The sequence below is a fragment of the Aphelocoma coerulescens genome (assembly GCF_041296385.1).
Source record: "Aphelocoma coerulescens isolate FSJ_1873_10779 chromosome Z unlocalized genomic scaffold, UR_Acoe_1.0 ChrZ, whole genome shotgun sequence".
NCBI lineage: Eukaryota > Metazoa > Chordata > Aves > Passeriformes > Corvidae > Aphelocoma > Aphelocoma coerulescens.
Genome location: NW_027184085.1, coordinates 3,260,521 through 3,285,519, shown reverse-complemented (window position 1 = coordinate 3,285,519; position 24,999 = coordinate 3,260,521). Strand labels below are relative to the sequence as shown.

General features: G+C 50.6%; 1 protein-coding gene across 1 annotated transcript; it reads right to left on the bottom strand.

The window, feature by feature from the left end:
• Positions 1-1,618: 1,618 nt before the first annotated feature.
• PSTPIP2 (proline-serine-threonine phosphatase interacting protein 2) lies at positions 1,619-23,690 on the bottom strand. Its single transcript, XM_069002151.1, is given in 17 exon segments — positions 1,619-3,092; positions 3,614-3,671; positions 3,982-4,016; positions 4,676-4,757; positions 5,056-5,152; positions 5,667-5,765; positions 8,172-8,251; positions 8,647-8,692; positions 8,887-8,985; positions 9,839-9,901; positions 10,562-10,668; positions 12,141-12,175; positions 13,060-13,137; positions 14,765-14,865; positions 23,464-23,556; positions 23,558-23,630; positions 23,632-23,690. Coding segments are annotated over 16 exon segments (1,197 nt in total). The 3' UTR covers positions 1,619-3,092; positions 3,614-3,621.
• Between the last annotated feature and the right edge of the window lie 1,309 nt (positions 23,691-24,999).

Genomic DNA, 24,999 nt, shown 5'->3' with positions numbered 1-24,999 from the left:
GCCCCTCGCGGCATCAGCCAATCACAGGGCGCGGCGGCGGTGGGGGCGGGGCCGCGGCCGTGAGGGCGGGGCGGGGCGGGGTGAGCGGCTGAGGGAGCGGCTGAGGGAGGGGCGGGGGCAGGAGGGACACACGCGGAGCGTCCGGGGGGACGCTCACACTGTCCATAGGGACCCACAGAGCACCCATGGGGACTGACAGACAGTCTGTGGGGACACACAGACACTCCGCGGGGACAGACCGCCCATGGGGTCACACAGAACAGCCATAGGAACCCACAGATCACGACAGGGACTGACAGAGCGTCCATAGGGACCCACAGACCATCCATGGGGACCCACAAGAACGTCCATGCGGACACACAGAGCGTCCGTGGGCACACAGACCGTCCGTGGGGACCCCACAGACTATCCATAGGTGAGTGGGATCTGCTGTAGGGACGCAGAAACCATCCATAGGGATCCACAGACTGTCCATAGGGACTGACAGACACTCCATGGATGAGCAGGGTCCACTACAGAGACCCAGAGATCATCCACAGGGACACACAGATCATCCAAAGGGACTGATATATCATCCACAGGGGCAAACAGACCCTCCACAGGGACACAGAGACTGCTATAGGGACCCACAGACTGTCCATAGGGACCCAGAGATAGTTTATAGTGAACCAGAGACGGCTTTAGGGATTCAAAGACCATCCATAGGGTCAGCCCAAGCTTCTGCCAGAGGGAACGTGGGATGAGAAGCCAAGCCCCACTAGAAAGGATGGGGAGTGTGAGGTCGCTTCTGTCTGCCCCAGGGCCTGAGACACCTCCAGCACAGCAGGAATGCTGGCTCAGCCCCAAGCCTGGAACTGCTGTCCCTCAGATCCTCTCCTGGCACCCAATCGGCCCCAGGGAGCAACAGCCGGAGCAGGGCCTGAACCCCACTGGGACAGGAGTGACTTCTCCCAGTCCCCAGGAGGATGAGTGCCCCCAGCACTCAGTGGCACCTTGCAGAACACATCACAGTCCAGTTAATGGCCTTGAACAGGCACTGTTCTCTCCATGGGACCTTGTACTCAGGGCTTGAGAAGTCCTCATGTTATTAGCATAACCTGGAATTTGCACTATCTACGGGAAAGGTAAACTGTATGTGCATCTAGGGGGAAACCTTCCCCAGCACCCCTATTTTGGTATCACTTCTGTGCTCTTAGTAAATGTGCAAGCCAAGTTTCAGCCTCACTGGGGACCTCTACATCCAGAAAAGCCTAACAGCAACTATTGTGCTCAGTTACTGGAAAAATCCCAGAAAAGAAACCATGCAAGTTGTTGCAGAGCAGATACTCTTCCAGGGCAAACGGCCCTGCGTGGTCTGCAGCTCATGGCTAATCATAAGCACTTCTCATGCCATTCTCTTTTGGGGTGTTTTCTCACACTACTGTGTTGGTATTGAGCAAGGTATTGAAATAAAGGTTAAGGATGGGATCTTGTAGGTTTCCTTCTAGGAGAGACTAGGATGCTTTGAATGGGTCCCAAACCCATCCCTGACAGAAAGTGAACATGACAACTTTTAAAAAGAACAAATATCCACAACACAAGACTCAAAACTTATTTTTTAATATATATATTTATAGAGAACTAAGACTACAGCAGGCTCCTTCAGAAGAGTATTTGTATCCTTGGTCTTTCAGAAATAAAATAGGACAGTCGATTGCTTGGCATGTGCACTTCACACAACTCACTGTAAGGCAGCAGGGTAGATTTTAGAGCTCGCTGTCATCTTCCCCACACAAATAAATCCAGTAAAAGCCCCTAGGACTGATGGGCTAAGGCACATATTGAAGCCATGCAGATGCAACTTGAAAAACATCATAAAAACAGCAAATCCTGTTGCTCCAGGTTAGTGACCTGGCACCAGGTTTAGACAAGTAAACTGTGTGTTTATCCCCATGTCCTGTGTCCCTGTGTCCAGTGTCAAAAGGCAGTGAGGAGCAGTGAAGCAGCACTGCACACAGGGACATCAGAGAGACCAGCAGCCCTGAAGCACATAAGCTTCTGAATCAAAGCCATAATCATCATATCTATATATATATGGTACCCACAAGGGCAGAAACTTTCAGGCGATCTGGTCAGAAAACAAGTATCACGGCTCCAGCAGTAGGTAAGTTTGTTTCCAGTGGTGCATAGTCAGAACAAGTCCAAAGTTTAGAGAATCACAGAAGTTAATTAAATCATGGAATCAGAGAATCCCAGGATGGTGTGGGTTGGGATGGACCTTAAAGGCTACCTAGTTCCAACTCCCTGCTGCTGTGGGCAGGGACACCTTCCACTAGACCAGGTTGCTCCAAGCCCTGGTCTCCAAAGCTTACCAGGGACAACCTGATGAACCTAAAAGCTCACAAGAGCCTCATGGCAGAGGTGGTTGGAAGAGTTGAACAAATTCCTTCAGATCCTTCCTGGGACCTCCCAGCAGGTTGGATGTGGTACAGCCCCTCCCTGGGTAGATGCAAATCAGCTTCGAGTGTCAGCACTTAAGCCTGGAGCACACCTACAGCTAAGGCAGACATGTGGTGCAACTGCTGGTGCCCCTCTAAGTAAGATTTCTGAGAGATATGAGTAAAATTTGATCTAAATGACAAGTTTAATCCCCACTAATGAAAGACTTAAGAAACAGGCAAAAGACTTTAGGAACACACAAAACCTGAGATCTGAGAGGGATGTACATACCCTGAACACAAGCCAGTGTGCCCAAAGCATCATGCAGCACTCCTCTCGGCACATACAACCTCTTAGTTATCTACAGAGTGGGAGGCTCCAGCCTTTCTAGATGGCTACACTTTAGAAGAACTTCAAATAAAAAACTTCTTCTGACACAGATCGCCCCTGGTGATCTGGTCCTTTTCTTCCTCTGAGTGTGAAGATCCATCCAAGGAGTTTGCTGATCAAAGGCACAGATTTTAGTAAGCACTTTCTGAATGCACAAATAAATACTGGAGTCCTCAAATATTCTCTTTAAAAGCAGAAGCACTTCATCTCTGTGTGTCTGGGAATAACTGGAAACACCACCTCTGCCACACTGGTCAGACCAACAGTTCTGCCTTCTGGAAAACCTAGAGAACAGGATCAACAGTGTCTAAACCACAGCTCCAGCTCAGATAAGTGATGGGAGGGCTGACAGGAGCATCACTTCCAGTCAGTCACCTCAAAATGTCATCCCTTAACCAATGACCTTTCTTTCTCCACTGTCCCGCTTCTGTGTAGTTTCATCTCATTTTAAATCCTTTCTTACAGAATCACAAAATGGTTGGGGTTGGAATGGACCTTCAGGACCATCTAATGCTAACCCCCCTGCCACAGTTAGGGATACCTTCCACTATCCCAGGTTGCTCCAAGCCCCATCCAACCTGGCCTAGAACACTTTCAGGGATGGGGCAGTCACAGCTTCTCTGGGCAGCCTGTGCCAGGGCCTCACCACCCTCACAGGGAAGAATTTCTCCCTGCTAGCTAATCTAAATCTACCCTCTTTTAGTATAAAACCATTCCCCCTTGTCATTTTACTATCTGCCCAGGTAAAAAATTCCTCACCCTCTTTCTCTTATGCCCCGTTTCTTCATCAAAAGTGGGTACTTACTGTGACTGTTAGAAATGTACCAAGCTGTAGCCATCAACTGTGGCGTAATCAGGCTCCCCTGAAACACAGAGCACAAAAAAAACCCCTCAGATTTCCCATGAGAAGTGCTCATTATGTGACTTTAAATGGAACAGAAGCACCACACACTGGCCATCCATGTTAAAGGGATGGGATGCAAGAGTGAATGAGGCTCAAGTCAGGCTGAGAGAGCTGGGGGTGTTCACTTGGAGAAGAGAAGGGTCCAGGGAGACCTCAGAGCTCCTTCCAGTGCCTAAAGGGGGTTCAAGAGAGCTGGAAAGGGCCTTTGGGAAAGGGCTGAAGAGAGAGTTCCTCTGTGGGGCCAGAAAGCCCACAAAGCAGTAACTCACCTGGTGCGCTGGTCGGGGTGGGCAGGGGTCCCCTCCTGCAAGAAGGAAACACGGAGCTGAGGATCTGCGTGGCTAAGGGACTCCCTTTGCCCTGGTTCTGCACCCCCAGCTGCCCTCGCAGGGCTCGTGGGAGGGCAAGAGGTTTGGCCAGCCTGGGCTTTATGGAGACCCACCCTCATCACCCACACCCCGCTTGGCAAACATGGGAACTGAACCTGATACAAAGGGGGAGAGGAAAAAAATAACCAGAAAGCACTAACTCAGGGAAGAATTCACAAGTGAGCCTCAGGGTGCATCTTTGTACGTGCCTTTGCCCAGAGTGAGACATCAGGAAGCCGTAATTGAACATGACTCCTCTCCCAGTGTGGCAGCCACAGTGGCAACTCATCCTTAGCACGAGCCTCGGCCCCAGTCATCATCTTGCCTCCGGCAGAAAAACCCTTCACCGTGTCCTCCCTGCCCAGCTTCTGTCCCACAAGACTGAATCCAGCTCTGCAGTTCCTCCCTCCACCCACAAATGCTTTTAACTCCCCTCAGACAGACAGATCACACCAAGAGCCATGCAAGCAAATATTTTTCTCTAATACCCTCAAGGCAAGCTTCCAATAGACTGAAAGGAACAAAATATGCCTGTTTTGGGGGAGCGAGCATCATTTGCAGTAACAATTGCAGTTGTACATGTTACACTCCTTACCTTGATATAGGTACAGGAGCTGGACTTCTCACAGGAGTCACATTTCTCTGGGCATTATAGTAGTTTTCATAAACAACAGGAGCTAGGAAAAGTTGACAGCAGTAAAGTACAGGCCTCTTATAGACATAAAATACTTTTTATACCAACATTCAGCTGCTAAGTCTTTTCCCTCTCTGAGAAAACACCTGATCAGGAAACTAAAAAAACAGGACTATTATCTCCAGGGGCTGTGAAAAGTGACAGAGACTAGTGCTGCATGGCAACGAATGAAATGCAAAATGAGTGTTTTCTGCACACAAAAAGATGCTGACCAGAGCAGCCAGCTCCATGAGGAGTACAGAGCAGTAGCACTACTTTGTGAGATTCTACTAAGCTCTTACCTGGAGCCAAACTTCCAGTTTTGCGTAAATTTACGAAAAAATCAACATCCTTCTCAATGCTGCACATTTCTAAACTCTTGCGGATTTCCTCGTATTTCTGCAAAAGGGAAATAAAATGCATTTCTATATATCAGGTCAAAAAATAAGGTTTTTTCCCAGTTGCTTACCACACACAGTGAAAGGCCAGTATTCATGCAGCACACAAGCTTCAGTGTCACAGGAATCACAGAATCCCACAATGGTTTGGGTTGGAAAGGAACCTTAAAGCCCATCCCATTCCAACCCCTGCCATGGGCAGGGATACCATCCACTATCCCAGGTTGCTCCAAGCCATGTCCAACTTGGCCTTGGACATTTCTAGGCATGGGGCAACCACAGCTTCTCTGGGCACCGAGTGCCACGGCCTCACCAGCCTCAAAAAATGTGGGAATGCCAGAGGAAACCCCATTTGCAACAGTTTTGGCCAATCCTTCTGCTTGCCCACTCATGCTGGTATCTGCGGTCAGTCAAGGGCCGCAGCCCAACTTGGACAGAACACAGCTTAGGTGCCCAGGAAAACAAATTTGACTTTGCCTCCCATGCAGAAAAATTAAGATTTTCAGTTGAGGTACCTCATCATTCTGGACACAGCCCAGGGAGAGCTGGTTGACGTGGAGCCAGAGGGCATTACGGAAATAGTTGATCCGCTCACACTCCTGAGTCTCAAAGAACTGAAACGACACAGACAAAACTGTCCAAAACATCTTTAAAATGAGGGCAAATCTCTTTTGTCCTGATTGCTTCTCACCCCCATGTGTCACAACAAAGACAACTGCCCGGAGCAGCTGGTGTCGGTCTTCTGCAGGAAACAAGGAAGCCATGAGTTCTCTGGCTTATCCCGAGGAGCAATGATCCCTCTATGCAACCAGGTAATTCAAAGATGAGTGCTAAGCTTAGAAAATCTGCAGGACTGATGTGGAGGGGACCACCCAGCACATTGCTACCTCTGGGGAGACCAACTCAGCTTCCTAAAGGCAGTACAGGTTCCCAAGGTACCCTGTGCTCCTGTGGTCCCAGCCCACTTCCCTTACACAGGTACCCTTGTGTCACAGAATCATTTAGGTCGGAAAAGCCCTCTAAGATCATCGAATCCCACTGTTACCCCTGCACTGCCAAGGCCACCACTAACACATTTTCCCACGTGCCACATGCACTTTTTTTTTTTAACATTTCCATGTTCCAGTTATGGAGCAATATAAAAAGCACTGGGGATGTATGAAAACACGGAATCACAGAATCACAGCATCACCAGGTTGGAAGAGACCTTCAAGATCACTGAGTCCAACCCATGCCCTAACACCAGCTCAACTAAACCCTGGCACCGAGGGCCACCTCCAGTCTTTTTTTAAACACATCCAGGGATGGTGACTCCACCACCTCCCAGGCAGACGATTCCAGAACTTTATCACTCTTTCAGTAAAAAACTTTTTCCTAACATCCAACCTAAATTTCCCTTGGTGCAGCTTGGTGTCCTCTTGTTCTGTCAGTTGCTGCTTGGAAAAAGAGACCAAGCCCCACCTGACTACAACCTCCTTTCAGGGAGTTGTAGAAAGTGGTAAGGTCACCTCTGAGTCTCTTTTTCTCCAGGCTAAAGAACCCCAGCTCCCTCAGTCGTTCCTCACAGGGTTTGTGTTCCAAGCCCCTCACCAGCCCTGTTGCCCTCCTTTGGACACGTTTGAGCGTCTCAACGTCCTTCCTGAACTGAGGGGCCCAGAACTGGACACAGCACTCGAGGTGTGGCCTCACCAGTGCCGAGTACAGGGGAAGAATGACCTCCCTGGTCCCGCTGGCCACACTATGTCTGATACAGGCCAGGTGCCATTGGCCTTCTTGGCCACCAGGGCACACTGCTGGCTCAGGTTCAAACAGAGGTGTATTGACTGGTTGGTCTTCTTGCTCTTTCGGGCCCAGCCCTTTTCCAAGCAGGTTTAAACCCTTTTGAAATCTGCTGTCCGGTACACCTCAGTTTCACATGTTTTTATATATTTGCATGAACATACACACTTGCTACTGCTTATGACCTTTTCAACACGTGGAGAGGAAAACCTCCATGTGATCCATCTGCAAAAGTGAAACTGCTGCTTTCCACTCCCCACCACAGAATCGTTAGGGTTGGAAAAGCTGTCTAAGAGCATCGAGTCTCACCACTAACCCAGCCCTGCCAACCCACCACTACACTGTGTCTCCATCCTAGAGGCTTCCAGAGGAGACACCAAAAGTACACCAGCACAGAGACCCCACGCACACCAGACACAACAGACAGCAAATTCCAGTTCAAAAGGGAAAAGCAGAATAGCAGCCTGATGACAGGTAACTTGGAAAGGGATCAGCACAGCTGGGAATGGGAAAGCTGGTTGCAAGCCTGAAGCAGATCTGGGATAAAATCTCAATCTTCGCAATCCCTCCATCCCCCAGTCACAGATCACAGGCCAGCAGCAGAGCAGCTGCTCAGCCCTCTCGCTACCAGTCTGGAATTCCCCAGCATGTGCTAGAAAGCCCTGCTGGACCACTTCTCTGTGAGGCAGTCTGCTTCAGGCTGATACACCCACTCAGAGGGTTTCCCACACTACCGCACAGTCTGTGTGACACAAGCTCAACAACTCCTGGCACAGCTTGCATGTGGAGATGGCTTCACCTGCTTCCCCCACCACCACCAGCCTCTGCTGAGAAGTCATCTAAAGTCTTCCAGAGTTTCAGACAGATTTTTCCAGTTGTTGTTGAGGCTCTAGGATGTACTGGCCTGGAGACACTGAGTATCCAGAGGTGACCACAGCTGTTCAAGATGACAGCCACGCCAAACATGCATGCAGGTAATGGGCAAAAATGTCACTACCTTGACTCTGCCAATTTTAAAAGGTGGTGGAAAATAAAAATAATAAAAAAATAGTGGAAACCCGGAAGCACTGGGGCCTTGAATCCAGAAGCCGAGCTTGAGACAGACACCCAGGGTTAGCTGCAATACATCCTGCTGCTTCACTGTCAGGGGAATACACAGAAGACAAATCTGCACTGTCCCTGAGGCCTGCAGCCAGTATTGCAAACCCAGAGGACCACAAGTGTGGTTTAGGGGCATTTACCTCACAAGCTTTGATGTGCTCATTCTGCCACTCTTCCCGGATCTTCTCCAGTGTGGTCACACTCTGCTGGTAACTCCTGTCTGTGAGACAAATCACATTTCAGCTGAAGGTGTCTCTGCCCAGGGCAGTGGGGTTGGAACAATGGGACCTTTAAGATCTCTTCCAACCCAAGTCCTTTTATGATTCTGTAATTCCATGATTAACATTCAATAAAAAAATCCCTTCACTAGAAGGTAATACCTGAAGCCTGAAAAGGCTGGGAGATCAGAGGTAAAGCAGAAGGACATGGCCTTGGTGGGGCCATGCAGGCTTCTCCAGGGAGGCTGCCCACTGCCAATACCTTGGGCAGGTGTTTTTGAGGAGCCGTGTCCGACCGAAGGGCTGGAGCTTCCCCACAAGCCACTCCACGGCTTCACAACCCACTGCCCCTGGAAACGCTTCCCTTGCCCTCCCAGCATGGCATTTCTACACTCACCAGTGTCCTCCAGTGCTGATTTTGTCTGAGCCAGCTTCAGGAACAGCTGCCAATAATGGGAGAGAGAAGGAAGGTGAAGCAGAGCCTGGGGGTGCATCACCAATGGCACTGCAGCCCCACTGGGGAACATCACCAGCCACCTCACCCCAAAACCCAGAGCTAGGAGAAGAGCTGTGGGGCAGGAGAGCTGCAAGGAAAGACATCCCTTTCCCCTTACCCCCAGCCACCCACTTCCTGTACCTTCTCCTGCTGCTTCTGTGTGACCAGGTTGGCGTTGCGGTGCACAGCCTGCTCTGCCTCATCCTTGTCCCGGCACCGCTGCTCGTACAGACGCTTGGCCTAGGATAGACACCGGGAACAGCGAGATGCAGACACACCTCAGGGGGAGACCTTGGGGAAAAGCTCAGCCTGAGAGGGAACAGGCTGCCTGCAGAGCAGGGAGTGGCACAAAAGGTGCCCTGCAGCTTGGGAAAAGCCTTGCAAGGCAGGCTGCTCTTGGATTGCAGTGAAAAGCTAGTGGCAGTCAAGTCTATGAGCACGTCCAGAGAAGGCCTGGGGAACAGGCAGGAGCACAAGTTTGATGAGAAGCAGCTGAGGGAGCTGGTGGGGCTCAGCCTGGAGGAAAGGAGGCTCAGGGGGGACCTTCTGTCCTTCCACAATTCCCTGACAGGAGGGGGCAGCCAGGGGGGTGTCAGGCTCTGCTCCCAGGGTACAAGGGACAGGGTAAGAGGAAATGGCCTCCAGTTGCATCAGAGGAGGTTTAGAGTAGATATCCAGAAAAACTTCTTCAAAGAAAGGGTTTTCATGCCCTGGAACAGGTTGCCCAGGGCAGTGGTGTAGTCACCATCCATGGAAGTGTTCAAAACAGGTGTGGGATGTGGCACTTGGGGAGATGGGTCAGTGGTGGGCTTCGCAGTGCTGGGCAAATGGTTGCACTCAAGCATCTTAGAGGCCTTTTCCAACCCGAATAATTCTCTGATTCTAATCATCTGTATCCAACCCTGCAATGCCACCATTGGCCTTGTCTTTGGCGTGTTCCTGAGCACAGCCTGCACACCACTCACACAGACACAGCGTTGAGAGTCACAGCAGAGGAGGAAACCCCTCTCATTTAAGCCTGTCCCAGCACTCTGTGTGTGTGTGTGAGCAGCATTAACCCACATGACAAGAAACAGCCCCAGATTTGCTTTACCTCCATGGTCTTCTTGTACTGCAGATTCCTGTTTTTGTGAATCGCCTCCATTATCAGCTCAATCTGTGAAGACAACAGACCTGGGGTCAGCACATCACCGACCATCAAAGCTCCAGGACTTACCGTCTGGTTTAGAAGAGGAAGAGCCACAGACCACACTGAGATGTGTTTAAGGACCTCCATTAACCCAAAGCATCTTCACAAAACTCATGTTTTATGCTTCTGCCTAAGCCTTGAATTTTGTATGCAAAGGAGCTCTACAAACTAAATCCTAGCAATATATAGTACTGTATCACCTCCACAGACTCCGGCAAAACTGGGAAGCCCACTCCCCTCTGCTAGGTGCAAGCCCGTCCCTGGCTCTAGCAGTTTTCCCTGGTTTTCCAGACAAAGGAATCTCAAGCCAGAGGAAGTTAAAAGGCTTGGCTGTTTTAGCAGCCCCTATGGAGATCATACAGCACTATAAACAAATGCTTTAGAAACATTCCAGTGCTGTGGCTGACCCCAAAAAGCACACGAAGAAGACGTGGAAGTGAGAAGAAGGAAGTTGGAGGTTACTACACAGTTGAACACAGTTACTACACAGAGGAAGGAACTCAGCACTTCCCAGCAGCAGGGGTGTGGTGGAGGCTGGGGCAAGGCATGAGACAGCACTGGGATCAGCCCCTTGCTGGGGCAGGATCAGCACCCTGCAGGAAGGCACATCTTCCCACAGTGCCTGACCTTTTTCCGATGCAGCTTCTGCTTTTCCCTGAAGTCCTCCATCTTCTTTGCTTCCTCCCGAAGGGTTTGTGCCAGCTGGATGTGACCTTGTCCCACATTGTCTATCTCTGCAAAAAGAAAATAAATTCAGTATCTATATGTATATTCCTAAAGAGACTGTTTCTCGTGTCAGCTTACAACACATCACACATCCAGTCTCAGAAACATGAAAAAGCAGCAGCTTGTTTAAAGCAGCCTCTGAGCAGTGCTTGCCAACGTAAGAATCAATCCTGCTGGGACCTGCCCCCCAGTTTGAGAAAATTCTCCCCCTTATGCAGGTAAATCTAGGCATGTTTCAACACATTGCATTGCCCCAGGACAGCAGGCAACAACTTGGAGCACAGAAAAATGAAGGCTAAAACAATCTCAAGGTGCTCTTGCTGAAGGCAAGAGGCCACACCGTGAAACACCACCCCAGCAAGCTCACCATGGGAGTGGAGCCAAACGGCAGCTCATGATTCAACCCCCAAAGCTGCTCCAAACCCACAGCTGTCAACAGTCAGCAGTGGTGAGGGCAGAGCCTTGTTAGGGAGGTCCACAGGGGCAGCAAAGAAATCTGTATCGGGCAGGGGGTGGACGGGGCACAGGATAGCAGATGCTCACCCTCGAGGCACTGTCTGATGGTACCCTGGCAGGATGTGACACATGACAATGCGTGGCAGCCAAAGCACCATCTTTTACATGCTCCAGTTAGAATCACACAATCATTTAGGTTGGAAAAGCCCTCTTAAGATCCTCAAGTTCAACCATTCCCCCAGCACTGCCAAGGCCACCACTAATGCATGTCCCCAAGTGCCACATCCACACAGCTTCAAAACCCCTCCAGGACTGGGGACTCCAACACTGCCCTTGGCAGCTGGGACAGGGCTTGACAGCCCTTTCTGTGAAAAAATTTCCCTAATATCCCACCTAAACTTCTCCTGGCACAGCTCAAGGCCATTCCCCCTCATCCTGTCCCTGTTCCCTGGGAGCAGAGCCCGACCCCCCCGGCTGCCCCCTCCTGTCAGGGACTTGTGCAGAGCCACAAGGTCCCCCCTGAGCCTCCTTTGCTCCAGCCTGAGCCCCTTTCCCAGCTCCCTCAGCCGCTCCTGGGGCTCCAGCCCCTTCCCAGCTCCATTCCCTGCCCTGGACACGCTCCAGCCCCTCAATGTCTCTCTTGTCCTGAGGGGCCCAGAGCTGTCCCCAGCACTGAGGTGTGAGTTATTGTGTGTTTGTGAAGAGGACAAGCCTAACAAACTCCAGATGAGCTTCCCATGCACAGCTTCCTATGTGCAACATAAAGATGACCTCTGAGCTGCACCTGGATCTGAAAGCCCAAGAGATCCCCAAAATGATTCCCTGTGTGTCTCCTGTCCCACCTGTGCCCTGGCTCACTTTGTCCCAAACCCCACACACTGGGATGAGCCAGGCCAGCAGTACAGCCTATGCCTGTCCTCAGCACTGCACAGCTTTAGAGATTTCCCTGCTATTTTCTTCCCAAGCAGTTGCCTTCAGGCTTTGGTGCTGCCAAGTGTCCCAGCAAACACAAAGAATTACTTACGTTGCTTGAAAACATCAAGGGATCTCTTCAGTGTGCTGAAAAACATGGGCAGGGCATTAAAAAGAGTGGGAAAGCAGAGTCAGGCACAGGCATCAGCAGAGCACCTCTCCCAAAACAGAGCTCACTCAACACTGACCAAAGTACCTCAAAGCACATTTATTTACCCTCTTAGCACCTCCAGCTTTTTCCCCCTCTCAGCAGGTATAACACAGTTCACTTGGTTTGAGATATACTTTATATTTTTCTGATCACTGGATGCCATTAAAAATTCAAAGTTTCATGACAAATGTTTCAGGCAACCTCCTAAAACCATCATTTGGAACAGATGAACGATTTCAACGTGGTGCATTTGCCAGTGGTTGGATAAGTAGGGAGCTGTTCTCCCTATTAATATTGCACAGTAAAGATGTCAGAAACATCTTATGTGACACCTCAATACAAAACTGTAAGTAAATGACCAGGGAACATCAGTCTGGGCTTGTACAAAGCACAGAAACAAAAGAGGAAGCAGAAGGCACCAAGGGTCACTTGGGAAATGGAGTGGCCACAGCATGCTGGACTCTGAAAGTCCATCAGGTTTGAGTCAAGGAAGTACCTGTACTTCCCTCTGGCACAAAACCTGTCTAGAGCTAACCCAAGGTCTCATGATCCTCAGCTTTCTGCTGACCCACCAGCCCACAACCCCCCCAAGCATCTACAGTGCTTTGGTTAATCTGTGGCTGGTGGGAACTTGGTGGGGTCCAACTCAAAGAAAAGCAGAACCCAGAGGGGCATTGTTCATTCATGAGAACGATTTCAGCTCATCTTCTGAACGCCCCAATCACATTTCAATTCTGTTTTGTCTCCCACAGCTTCCTTCCTTCTCTTCCTCCTTGGTTGCTCCAGAAACACCCATAAACACAGAAGACGGTGAACTTACTTCAGCTCTGTCTGCCCACAGGGCTTCTTCTTTGACAAGTTAATGAGCTCCTTGCCATACTTTTCTTCTATAATTGCCCTGTTGAGAAAAGACAGAAATTATAGAGTCACGAATTATCGACTGGTTTGGGTTGGAAGGGACCTCAAAGCTTCATCCAATTCCATCCTGTGCCATGGGCAGGGACACCTTCCACTATCCCAGGGTGCTCCCAAGCCCCCTCCGACCTGGCCTTGGATGCTTCCTGGGATGGGGCAGAAACAGCTTCTCTGGGAATCCTGTGCCAGGGCCTGCCCACCATCACAGGGAAGAATTCCCTCCCAATATCCCACCTAACTGCCCTCTGTCAATGTGGGGCAGTAAGTACTCTCTGTACCTGGCACTAATCCTTAGGAAGAGCACCTGCAGAAGAGACCAAATCTTGTGAGGTGACATAAGTAATACCTTTGAGAGACCGTATTACCTCCCCCTCTTGGAAGAAAGGAAGGAGGAAAAGAGAGCCCATGTGTTGCAGTGTAAGAACAACCAGTTCTCTGCAGCTTCTTTGAAATCACTACAGACAACCAGGGCTGGACTTGCTTGGTCAAGTGTAGTTCTCTCCATGTGGGCAACCCTAGCTGTCTGCGGCCAGTGGAAAGGAACAAGTACTGCTAGAGGCTGCCATTAGAATATCTACTGGATAAAACACGTAACTTTCTAAAATGCCTTAACTTCTAACACAGAGGCAGACCCCTGGGTGGTTGATTTCTGGAGTTTGACAGTGAAATTCACCTACCTTAACTCTGAAAACTCCAGAAGCTAATAGGGAATTTGAAAAAAAATACATATTACAGATCGATTTTTTTTTTTTCCTACCTAACAGCATTCCCATGAACTTTGTTTGAGACAAAACATCCAGCAGGCACATTCTCCATAGCTGGGACTGTGTAATAGCCATGCTGGACAACTGGGCCAAGTCCAGGGAGCGGCAAACCCAGGTCCAGCCTCTGATCTCCTCCTGGCTAGACACTTCAGTGGCAACCTACACCTCCTTCAAGAATGAAGAGGACACAGGGTGTGAAGGAGGCTTTCGGCACTCTCTGCATTGTCATGGATGGGTGAGACGTGGTTCTCTGGAACGTGGTTCTTCTGGAACATGGGATTACAGCCTGAACAGATGTCAGTGCATTAGGCACTTTTAAGTGCAGTTCTCCTCCTGTTCATGCCCATTATGTTTGTTCCAGGCTGCTCTGTACCAAGTCATGCACTCAGAGGTTGGTTTTCTCCAGTTGTCACTGCCAACATGACATTAATTCAATGTACAGTGTTCTACAATGCTCTTCATATTTAGCCACTGCTAACCAGGTGAACCATAAAGGCAAAATACACGGCCAGATCCTCTCAGCTGTTTCTGTAGCCACAGAACCTCTGCTTAGGTCATCTCCTCTGATTAATAACAGCAGTACCTAACCCTACCACTTTTTAACACTGAATCTGTGGGGTGTTCATAATGTACAAAGTCAGGACAAAGCTGTGCCTCTCCTCGGCCAAGATCTTCTAACCTGATCTTCTGCCAGGTGAGCAGCAAGGTGAACTTCATGGGACAGCATTTTAACATAGTGGACAGTTACACATGGCAGAAATCAAACTGGGAAGACCAGGAGAAGGAGCAGTGCAACAGCATCACTTCCAGGCTCAACCCAACGTGTTGGCAGAGGCAGCTCCCTACCTTTCCTTCAGGAAGTCTTCAAACTCTTTGCAGTTCTTCCTGCCATCATTCAGATGCTGAATGATGCTGTCATAGCCAACTGTGCTGGTCAGATCCGTGCTCTGAAAACACAGGAACAGGAGTCATGTCCTTGTCAGTGCAATCCAGGGCCACTGCCACCTCCTGAGGCATTTGCACAGGCCATGGCTCAGTGGGAGCAAGCATGCAAGTGCCTCTTCGGGAAATAAATTCTTTTAGGGGTGGGAGAGACTTCAGATTAAGAGCAATGGTGGCAATTTGAGACAAGGTACACCTATGCCACTCACACTTGCCACAGACTTCTGAAGGGTCAGTGTTTTCTTGCAAATTATTCCTAAAAACATATATTGCATTGATGCATGTTGAAAAAGAAGAAAAAGAATAAGAAAGAAAAAGAAAAAGAAAAAGAAAAAGAAAAAGAAAAAGAAAAAGAAAAAGAAAAAGAAAAAGAAAAAGAAAAAGAAAAAGAAAAAGAAAAAGAAAAAGAAAAAGAAAAAGGAAAAGGAAAAGGAAAAGGAAAAGGAAAAGGAAAAGGAAAAGGAAAAGGAAAAGGAAAAGGAAAAGGAAAAGGAAAAGGAAAAGGAAAAGGAAAAGGAAAAGAAAAAGAAAAAGAAAAAGAAAAAGAAAAAAAAGAAAAAGAAAAAGGTGCAGCAATGATGTAGGCTGACTTACTCTACCCCATTCTTTCCCCATTCCCATGCATTGAAGCACCTTAGGACAAAAAATGGATTTTTGCCCTACGATTGTTGGGAATTTACCACCCTGGGCTAAGGGCAGGGCTCCTAAGTGCTTTGATAGTGCAAAGAGATGCTCAGACCATGAACTCTCCCACTCTGGACAGAGCCTGAAGCAGAACGAGTGAGCCAAGCAGAAGGTTCCACCTGTTGTCTTCTGGAACAAAGACTAGTGCCACATCCACGTGCCTTTTGAACACCTCCACGAATAAAAACACAGGGAAAAATATAGGGGAAGAGGCTGCAGAAAGGGAGCAGTAGTAGGAGCAGGTATGAAGCTCAGCAACAGGAAACGAAAGCCACAGAAGGTTATTGAGAAACCTGAAGAGCAATAGTGGCAGGATGGAGAGGTTCAGGACGTGGTTCAAAGCCAGGATGAGAGTATGCAGAGATCTGGCATAAAAGTGTGGGCAGCAGAAGAGGGGATTTCTCAAGAGCTTATTCCTGGTGCAATAAATGAGGAGAACAGGGCTGGTATTTGCAATAAAGGAAGGATTTAATTAAGAGGAATTCCCCATTCAAGTACTTGACTGCCAGTGACCAGAAAGCAAGAAGTGAAGGGGCGATCTGATGGAGTGGGACTGACAGGAAATCCACAGGTATCCCAGATCAGCTTTGCTGTGTCTGTGGGATGCACAGAAGACCGGACTGTGGAGCAGGACTTAGGCAGAAACCAAACTTCCTTTACAAAGAACAAATGTCCCTCCAAAATGAGGTTAGTACTGATAACAACCAGCTCTCAGGTTGCTCTACATCTTCACTAATCAGGTCTGTGAAAAGGAAACACTGCACTGAAGTCAGTCTTCATTACATTTGCAAAATGAACAGCCTAACTTGAACTCCTATCCCCAGTTTCAAATGAAATAAAATGGATGCAGAGCACAACTGCTGGTCACTGCAAGCCCAGGCAGGAGGGAGGGTCAGAGCCCCATCACTGCACGTCCAGGGGCACCCAAAGGCTCCTGCATCCTGCTCTGCTGCCTGGGACTCTTGCGCTCTCTGTGCCAGGCAGAAGGGTCAAGGGGAAAACTGGGGGTATCCATCAATAATGTGCATTAAGCTCCTTGTTTTATCACTCTTCCTCCTACAGCAGAAGGATTTAATTCCAGCATATGTGTGTTTCCTAAGCACCCAAGGCTGGGCCAGACCCCAGGATACAAGGTGTTACATGAAACACAGAACAATAAAATCATTTAGGTTGGAAAAGCCCTCTAACACAATCAAGTCCAAACATTCGCTGGCACTGCCAAGGCCACCACTAACCCATGTCCTCAAGTGCCACATTGATACAGCTTTTAAATCCCCCTGTGAGAGGCTTCCATGGGAGGAACTCTGGTCCCAAACAGAGCTGGGCAGGGCTGGACAGTGTGAAATCAGCCTTTGCAGCACCCTTCTGAGCAGGTTTGGCACAGAAAGAGTCAAAAGGACCAGCATGACTGGGGGTGTTCAGCCTGGAGAAGGCTTCCAGGAGACCTCAGAACCCCTGTCAGTACCTAAAGGGGCTCCAGGAGAGCTGCAGAGGGACTGGGGACAAGGCATGGAGGGACAGGACACAGGGAATGGCTTCCCAGGGCCAGAGGGCAGGGACAGATGGGATATTGGGAAGGAATTGCTGTCTGTGAGGAGGGTGAGGCCCTGGCACAGGGTGCCCAGAGCAGCTGTGGCTGGCCCATCCTTGGAAGTGTCCAAGGCCAGGCTGGATGGGGCTTAGAGCAACATGGGACAGTGGAAGGTGTCCTGCCCATGGCAGGGGTGGAATTGGATGGTCGTGAGGGTCCCTTTCAACCCAAACCACTCTGGGATTCTGTGACTGCAAAGGCAGGGCTGGCGACAGCAATGGAAGTGCCACACAGCAAGCACAGAGCCATGGGCACAGAGAAGAAGATTTAAAAACGTAATAAATTAACCCAAAGACAGGTATGAAGCACGGGGAGTGTTGGGGTTCCTCCCCCCTCCCTGCTCCCTGGTCACATGTGCCCTAATCCTGTTCCCCATTGCTTATTTTGTGTTCCCCTGCCCAGAGAGGACCCTGCTTGTCTGGTGATTGCTCGATTCTTCGGCAGTCCCCCGGCCATGTGCCTGGAGAATAAAGATCTCTGAAACTTCTATCAAGAATTGCTCCCTATTTCTTTCCATGGGCCTCACTGTCTAATGCATGATGCAGGAGACCCCACTGCAACAGGGGAGTTGCACCAAGCCCTGCCCAAACAGAGCATGAGGACCTCTCCTGCCACTCTCCAGCAGACCTGTGTCCTGGCCCTCCCTGCTGGGCAGAGCTCTGAGCCCATGTGCTATTTAGAGGACAGCCCATGGAAACTGCAAACGGATGATTTCAAGGTGACAAAGCAGCACCTGATGTTTCCCGAGCCTGCAGGACATGCACCCGCCTTCCTGATCTGCTGCCTGGATTTGCACCCAATGGACTCAGTAAGGAGAAGGAATTTGTGTGCTGCTTATGATGTTTTGGGATTTGGTTACATCTTCAGCCAAAAGAGGGGCTAAAATGCTCTGGTGGGGATATGAAAGCACATCATGATCCTGTCTGAGTCACAGCAAGCTGCTGACCTTGGTGTTTCCATCTTCTGCCCCACTTTACATGGAAAACCCCTGCAGACACACACCCTGTGAAGCAAATGGCACTGGAGAAACATAGAAACACAGAAATGTTTAAGTTGGAAAAGCCACCCAAGATCATTAAGTCCAGTCACTCCCCAGCACTGCCCAGCCCACCACTGTCCAACCCATGTCCCCAAGTGCCACATCCACACAGCTTTTAAATCCTTCCAGGGATAGGGACTCCAATACTGCCCTGGACAGCCTGTTCCTAGGATTAATAACCCTTTCCATGAAGAAATTTTCCCTAAAATCCAATCTAAACCTCCCCTGGCCCAGCCTGAGGCCGTTCCCTCTCCTCCTGTCCCTGTTCCCTGGGAGCAGAGCCCGACCCCCCCGGCTGTCCCCTCCTCTCAGGGACTTGTGCAGAGCCACAAGGTCCCCCCTGAGCCTCCTTTGCTCCAGCCTGAGCCCCTTTCCCAGCTCCCTCAGCCGCTCCTGGGGCTCCAGCCCCTTCCCAGCTCCGTTCCCTGCCCTGGACACGCTCCAGCCCCTCAATGTCTCTCTTGTCCTGAGGGGCCCAGAGCTGTCCCCAGCACTGGAGGTGCCTCAGCAGTGCCGGCACAGGGGACGGGCCCTGCCCTGGGGCTGTGGCCACACCCTGGCTGGGACAGCCCAGGGGCCATTGGCCTCCTGCCCACTGGGCACCCCTGGGCTCATGTCCAGCTGCTGCCACCAGCACCCCAGGGCTTTTCCTGACACTTTCCAGCCCCTCTGCCCCAGCCTGGAGTCGCAGGGCTTGGTGTGGCCCACGAGCAAGATCTGGCACTTGTTTTCTCGTTGCCCCTCACACCACCAGCCTCAGTGCATGGATCCAGCCTGCCCAGATACCCTTGCAGAGCCTTCTTGCCCTCCATCAGTCTGTCCTAACCTTCCCAAACTGAAAGGTTTGGGGCACTGCACTTGTTCATGAACCACCTCTTGAAAGATCTATATTTATTCCAAGCTCTCAGTATGTTTCCTCAGCCTTGTGTGCTTAGAGAAAGGCACCAGAAGCCGGTGACTATTTTAGTAGTCAGAAACACTGTGCAACTATAACTGGCTGTGCTGTCCTTGCTCACGGTGCAGCCTCAGAATTGCTCAGTATCCTGCAGAAGTTGCTGAGACAAAGAGAAGTGCTTATGCTGGTGCCTGCATGGAGCAGAGTGAGGAGAGGCTGCACAAGGTTGCAGTTCCTCCCCACCCCATAACCAGGAGGGTACAACAGGACAGACAAAACTCATTGCAGGGAGGAAAAGGCCTCACTGCAAATCCACCCACCTCGGACCAGCATCCTGCAAAAAGCAGCTTTTTGATTAGTAATTTTCCATTTGAAGTTTCCTCCCCCTACGCCAACACCTTCCCTGCTTGTCCCAGAGAAGCCAAAAGCAATGGACCATCCTGCCTCGACACAATGACCTCTTCTTCCCAAAAACCCCACCTTGTTCCTTTGAAACAATGACCTGGGGATTTCACAATGCTGCTAAGTTTCACCAAGCCAGTCCCCGTTTAGAGAACGACAAGCAGGGGAAAGGGGAAGTAAAACAGCCAGCATCACACCATCAGTCAGCAGCCAGGGAATAAACCCAAGAACCCAGGGCTGCGTCCTCCCCAGCCATGGGTTGTTTCAGCAGCATCTCTAAACACACCTGCAGGGAGCAGAGCATCGTCTTATTAAAACCAAATGACCAAAATTCCACTCTTCAAGCTGCAACCTGTTAACCCACAGATCAGAATTAGAATGGTTCTTAGCATTACTGTCACTTCTATTTTTACCATACGGTTTTACAGCACCAAAGTGCAGTGATGAGACCCAAGGCTGTTGGGTTATCCAAAATATGTGCAAGAATCAGCTTGTGGGGAACAAGGCATGTAGTAAGAAAGTGAAAAAAAGTGAAAGAGAAGACATCACATAGTGAAAGAAGAAGAGCAGCTTGCAAAAACAAATGAAAACAGAGCGTCATGCTTGCCCAACTTGTGGCAATCACTACAGGCAGGGCAAGGGCAAACAAACACAAGCTTTGGGGTATTTCTGGTTTTGCACAGCTCTCTCACAGGCAGGCAGGACACACAGCTGGTGGGAGGGAGTGACATGGGAGCTGGAGCATGCTGGGCAAAAAATGTTCAGCTTCAGGCATGTCCAGGCTTCAGTCCCTGAGCAAGCAGGAGCTGCAGTGGGGTGCCAGAGAGCAAACCTCTTTATTTAAGAAAATTTATCATCTTGTGTTGAGACCCAAGAGCAAACTTCAGTGCAGAGAGCCAAGCAGCCCCGTGCTTTCCCGACAGAGCACATCAGGAATATCACACCATCAGCTCCAGCAGGGAACAGGAGCCAGTGCAGGAACAGACACAGCACCCACCGAAGGAACCAGAACTGGTGGGGTTTAAAACTAAATCAGTCCCCAAGTGAGGCTGGAAGCACAGCCCTGCTACCCCGACAGAGCAAAGGGTGGGCTGCAGCTTAGCATACAATCACAGAATCCCAGAATGGTTTGGGTTGGAATAGACCTTAAACCTCATCCAGTCCCACCCCCTGCCATGGGCAGGGACACCTTCCACTATCCCAGGTTGCTCCAAGCCCTGTCCAACCTGACCTTGGACACTTCCAGGGATCCAGGGGCAGCCACAGCTTCTCTGGGAAACCTGTGCCAGGGCCTCACCACTCTCCCACCCTTCTCATCCTATCCGCACAAAGAAATTTGGAGGTCATCACTCACAACCAGCCACATTTCAAAGCTGGAGGATTCAATACCAAAACTGGCCTAGGTTTTGAGGGCCTGGACATTTTTTAGACTTTGTCTTGTCAATTGGAGCATACTTCCCCTGGAGCACTCCCAAAGTCTTCTCATCAGGCTGTCCTAACCACTGAGAAATTTGCCCCCACCAGAATAACATACATTTTTCCCAGTATTTAGGGATTCTGCAGGTAGAGTGGGATGATGAGTTAATTTGGGGTGAAAAAAAAAGACGTGGACATTTTGTTGAACCAGCAGATCTGAAGCTGAGCCAGCATCACCACTGAAGAACAATGTGTGGCAGCATCTGCCACCTGCCCAGAATCATGCAGCAATGGCTCTCTTGATCTCACCTTATCTGATAGGTGAAGAACCTACAGAAAATGAAAGCTGTGCCTCACCAAGCTCTTTGTAATGATAGGACAAGGAATAATGGTTTTAAACTAAAAGAGGGGAGATTCATATTAAATAAAATGAAGGAATTGTTTGGATTGTTTGTGATGAGGGTGTTAAAACACTGGCACAGGTTACCCACACAAGCTGTGGCTATGCCATTCCTGAAAGTGTTCCAGGCCAGGTTGGACGGGGCTTGGAGCACCCTGGTCTCATGGAAGGTGTCCCTGACTATAGTAGATGGTTTGTAAGGTCTTTCCCAACCCAAACTGCTCTATGTTTCTATGATTCTAAGAAATCACTTGCTTTGGCAAGGACTTCTCCTTCTATTTTTGCCTTACGCAAAGCCATTTAAGAGGAAAATTGCAGGAGGAAGTGCATACCCACTCACAGCACTCAGCAGCAGGCAGAAGCTGGATGTGCAGCCCTCCACACCTCATCTTGATTTGTGTTTTGCTTCCTGCCCTTACTCCCCCCCTCCTCCCCAGCCCTCACAAGCTGATGCACAGTCACCAGTACATGGTGTGGCGGCTGCTTGGGGTGGTACCTGCCTTTTCCATGGGCCCAACAACCGCAGAGGGGCCTCAGTTTCTCCACTGAGTCACATCCATCACGTTCCCATCCAGTCCAACCTCCACCCCAGCTGCCTGCCCCAGGCACATTTCCTTGGTCAGGGAGCTTGGAGCATGAAGGCTTCAGAAAGGACAAAAGCCAGGAAAAATCCCTGGCAGCACCAAGTGTTTTGGGGCTCAGCAAGAACCAGGGATTGTTGAGGAAATAGCCGTGTTTGCATAAAAGGGGTCAGGCAGGAGTGAGCGCCCCACGCAATGCCCCAGATCCACCTTGCCCTGGGAGCTGGAGGCTGCTTCTGTCTTGGTGTTTTCTCCTACTGAGCCCCCTCCTCCAGGATCCTCCTTCAAAAAGCACCACACCACAGCTGGAGAGGAACAAACCAGACAGAAGCAGCTGAAGTCAGCCCTGCGGCGAGCAGCTCTTCTTCAATGCAATGTGCCGCTGAAGTGTGACAAACCTTGTCTATTCAGCCTTCCTGGCATCACAGTTATTCCCCCAGCCTGGGGGGATGCTGCCACCACCCTCAAAACCTTCCCTCTGCCCGTTTGCAAAGCAAAGGGAGCACCTTGGAAAACTGCTCTGCAACAAATATCTGGGAAGCAGCTGCCAGATGCAAAGTTGGCTTTATTCTCCACGTATTTGACAACCCTGCCAGTTAACTCGCTAATGATGCTGGGTGAGCCTGGTGTTCTGCACTTATTCCTCAACACTCAGGAGCCCCAAACCCGGTGCCAGCTCTTCCCGGGGCTTGTGCTTCTCTTCCACATCCTACAAGATGGGAGCAGCTTTCAAGCAACATCTGGAAAACCCCAAGCACCATTCACAGATGAAGGTTTTCAGCCCCAAAAGACCAAATTTGGTCATTTACTTCCTGGTTGCCAGTACTTGGAATGAAGGTCCACCACAAGAGGAACTGAGTAGCCACAGAGCTGAAGTTTTGCAGCAGATATGTGGGTTTCCTGCACTTCTTCTTTTATAAAAGCATAATTCAGACTGAAAAGAATTAATTGTGGTTTTCTCCGAACCGTGGGTTTTCCTCCACGGCTTAGCAGCTGGTAGCAGCACCACACCAAGTGACTTGCTCCTAGTCTGGGATTAGCTCCACATCAAGAGAACATTTTTGGCCATGCTGTCTCCAAGTAGTTCACCGGTGGCCAACTAATGTTATCAAATCCTTCAACCTGGCACTGACTTCCTCCAGCAAGGCAACAGCTACTTGCTGGGATTATTTTGGCTACATGGAGCAGGTTGTAAAGCCAGAACTCTCAGGAGTTCTGTGCATGGATGGGCAGTGCCTGCTGGGCATCACAGAATCCCAGAATGGTGTGGACTGGAAGGGACCTTAAAGCCCATCTCATTCCACCCCCTGCCATGGGCAGCGACACCTTCCATTATCCCAGGTTGCTCCAAGCCCCATCCAAACTGGCCTTGGACATTTCCAGGGATGGGGCAACCACGGCTTCTCTGGGCACCCTGTGCCAGTGTGTTTGTTTAATCGACCCAGAGCACTCAGCAAAGTCACCCCACGGCCACGATCGTTGGCTTTGGAACCAACTCTAACCAGAGAGCAGTGATCCCTCCACGTCCAGCTGTGCCCCCTCGGCTCTGGCCGGCTCTGCCCCCGCTGCCCCGGTCCCGCAGTGCTTCCGCTCACCCAGAAGTGGTCCCTGAACCGCGCCTCCCTCATGCTGCCGCCGCCGCCGCCGCGCTCCGCCGCTCCCTGCCCGGCCCGGCCCGGCTCGGCCCGCCCCGCGGAGTCCCCTCCCACGCACGGGTGCTCCCGCCCCAGGATCCCCGCGGGCCGAGGAGCGGCCCGGGCTGGGGCGGGTGCTACGGACGGGGAAGGGAGCTCGGCGTCCACGGGCCGTGGGACAAACCCATCCGTGACGGCCGATCCCGCTGAGCCGCGCGGCTTCCCCAAGGAAAGACGGAGCGGAGCGGGAGCAGCTCGGCCGGCGGCTGCACAGCCATGCCCACGCCACCTGCAGTGCCCTGCCCGCCCGCCTCGGAGCTGCAGGAGTATTTTGGGAAGCTTTCATGGACTCATAGAATTGCTTAGGTTGGAAAAGACCTCCAGAGACCTCGAGTCCAACCATTCGCCCAGCACTGCCAAGCCCACCATTAACCCATGCCCCACACATGCACAGGATTTTTAAATCCAAGGATGAGGACTTTACCACTGCTCTGGGAAGCCTGTGCCAGGGCAGGAAAACCCTCTAGGTCAAGACATTTTCCTAATATCCAATCTAAACCTCTCCTGGCACAGTTGCAGGCTGTTTCCTGGCCTGTCCCTTGTACCCTGGGAGCACACCCCAAACCCTCCTGGCTCCTCCCTCCTGTCAGGGAGCTGTGCAGAGCCAGAAAGTGCCCCCGAGCCTCCTTTTCTCCAGGCTGAGCCCCTGCAGCCGCTCCCGAACACACAGAGCCCTCCTTCACAACACACATCCCGTGTCACTCACAGTTTATTAGGGGCCATTGCCTGACACAAGGCACTCCTTGACGGACTTCAGGGCGATGCTTTAAAAATATGAAAGCAGAGATATGAAACTACGTGCTGAAATGCCTCAATCACACCCACTGCGCTCACTGCTGCCTCTCCTTGAACACAGGGACAGCTAAAACACTCCAGTAATGTAAAAACAAGCATTTTCCACTTACTGAAATAAATCTGCTCAATTGTTACCTGAGGCTGATTTAGGCAGACTAACCCTGTGCAGTGTCCTGACACGAGAGCACAAACCCTCACCATGGATCCACAACGTCAAGCACCTAAATGGGCTCTAGGAGAGCTGGAGAGGGACTTGGGACATGGGCATGGAGTAACGAAACAAGAGGGAATGGCTTCCCACTGAGAGAGGGCAGCATTAGATGGGATACTGGGAAGAGATTCTTCCCTGTGAGGGTGGTGAGGCCCTGGCACACAGTGCCCAGAGAAGCCGTGGCTGCCCCATCCCTGGAAGTGACCAAGGCCAGGCTGGATGGGGCTTGAAGTAACCTGGGATAGAGGAAGATGTCCTGCCCACAACAGGGGGTGGATGTAGATGATCTTCAAGGTCTCCCTTTCAAACCAAACCCACTGTGATTTTGTGATCCACTCACCATTTCCCAGCCCCACCTCTTGTCCAGGGCAGCCCCTGGCACCACTCAGGACCTGTGACCCATCCTCCAAAACCTTCATCCACTGACCTTC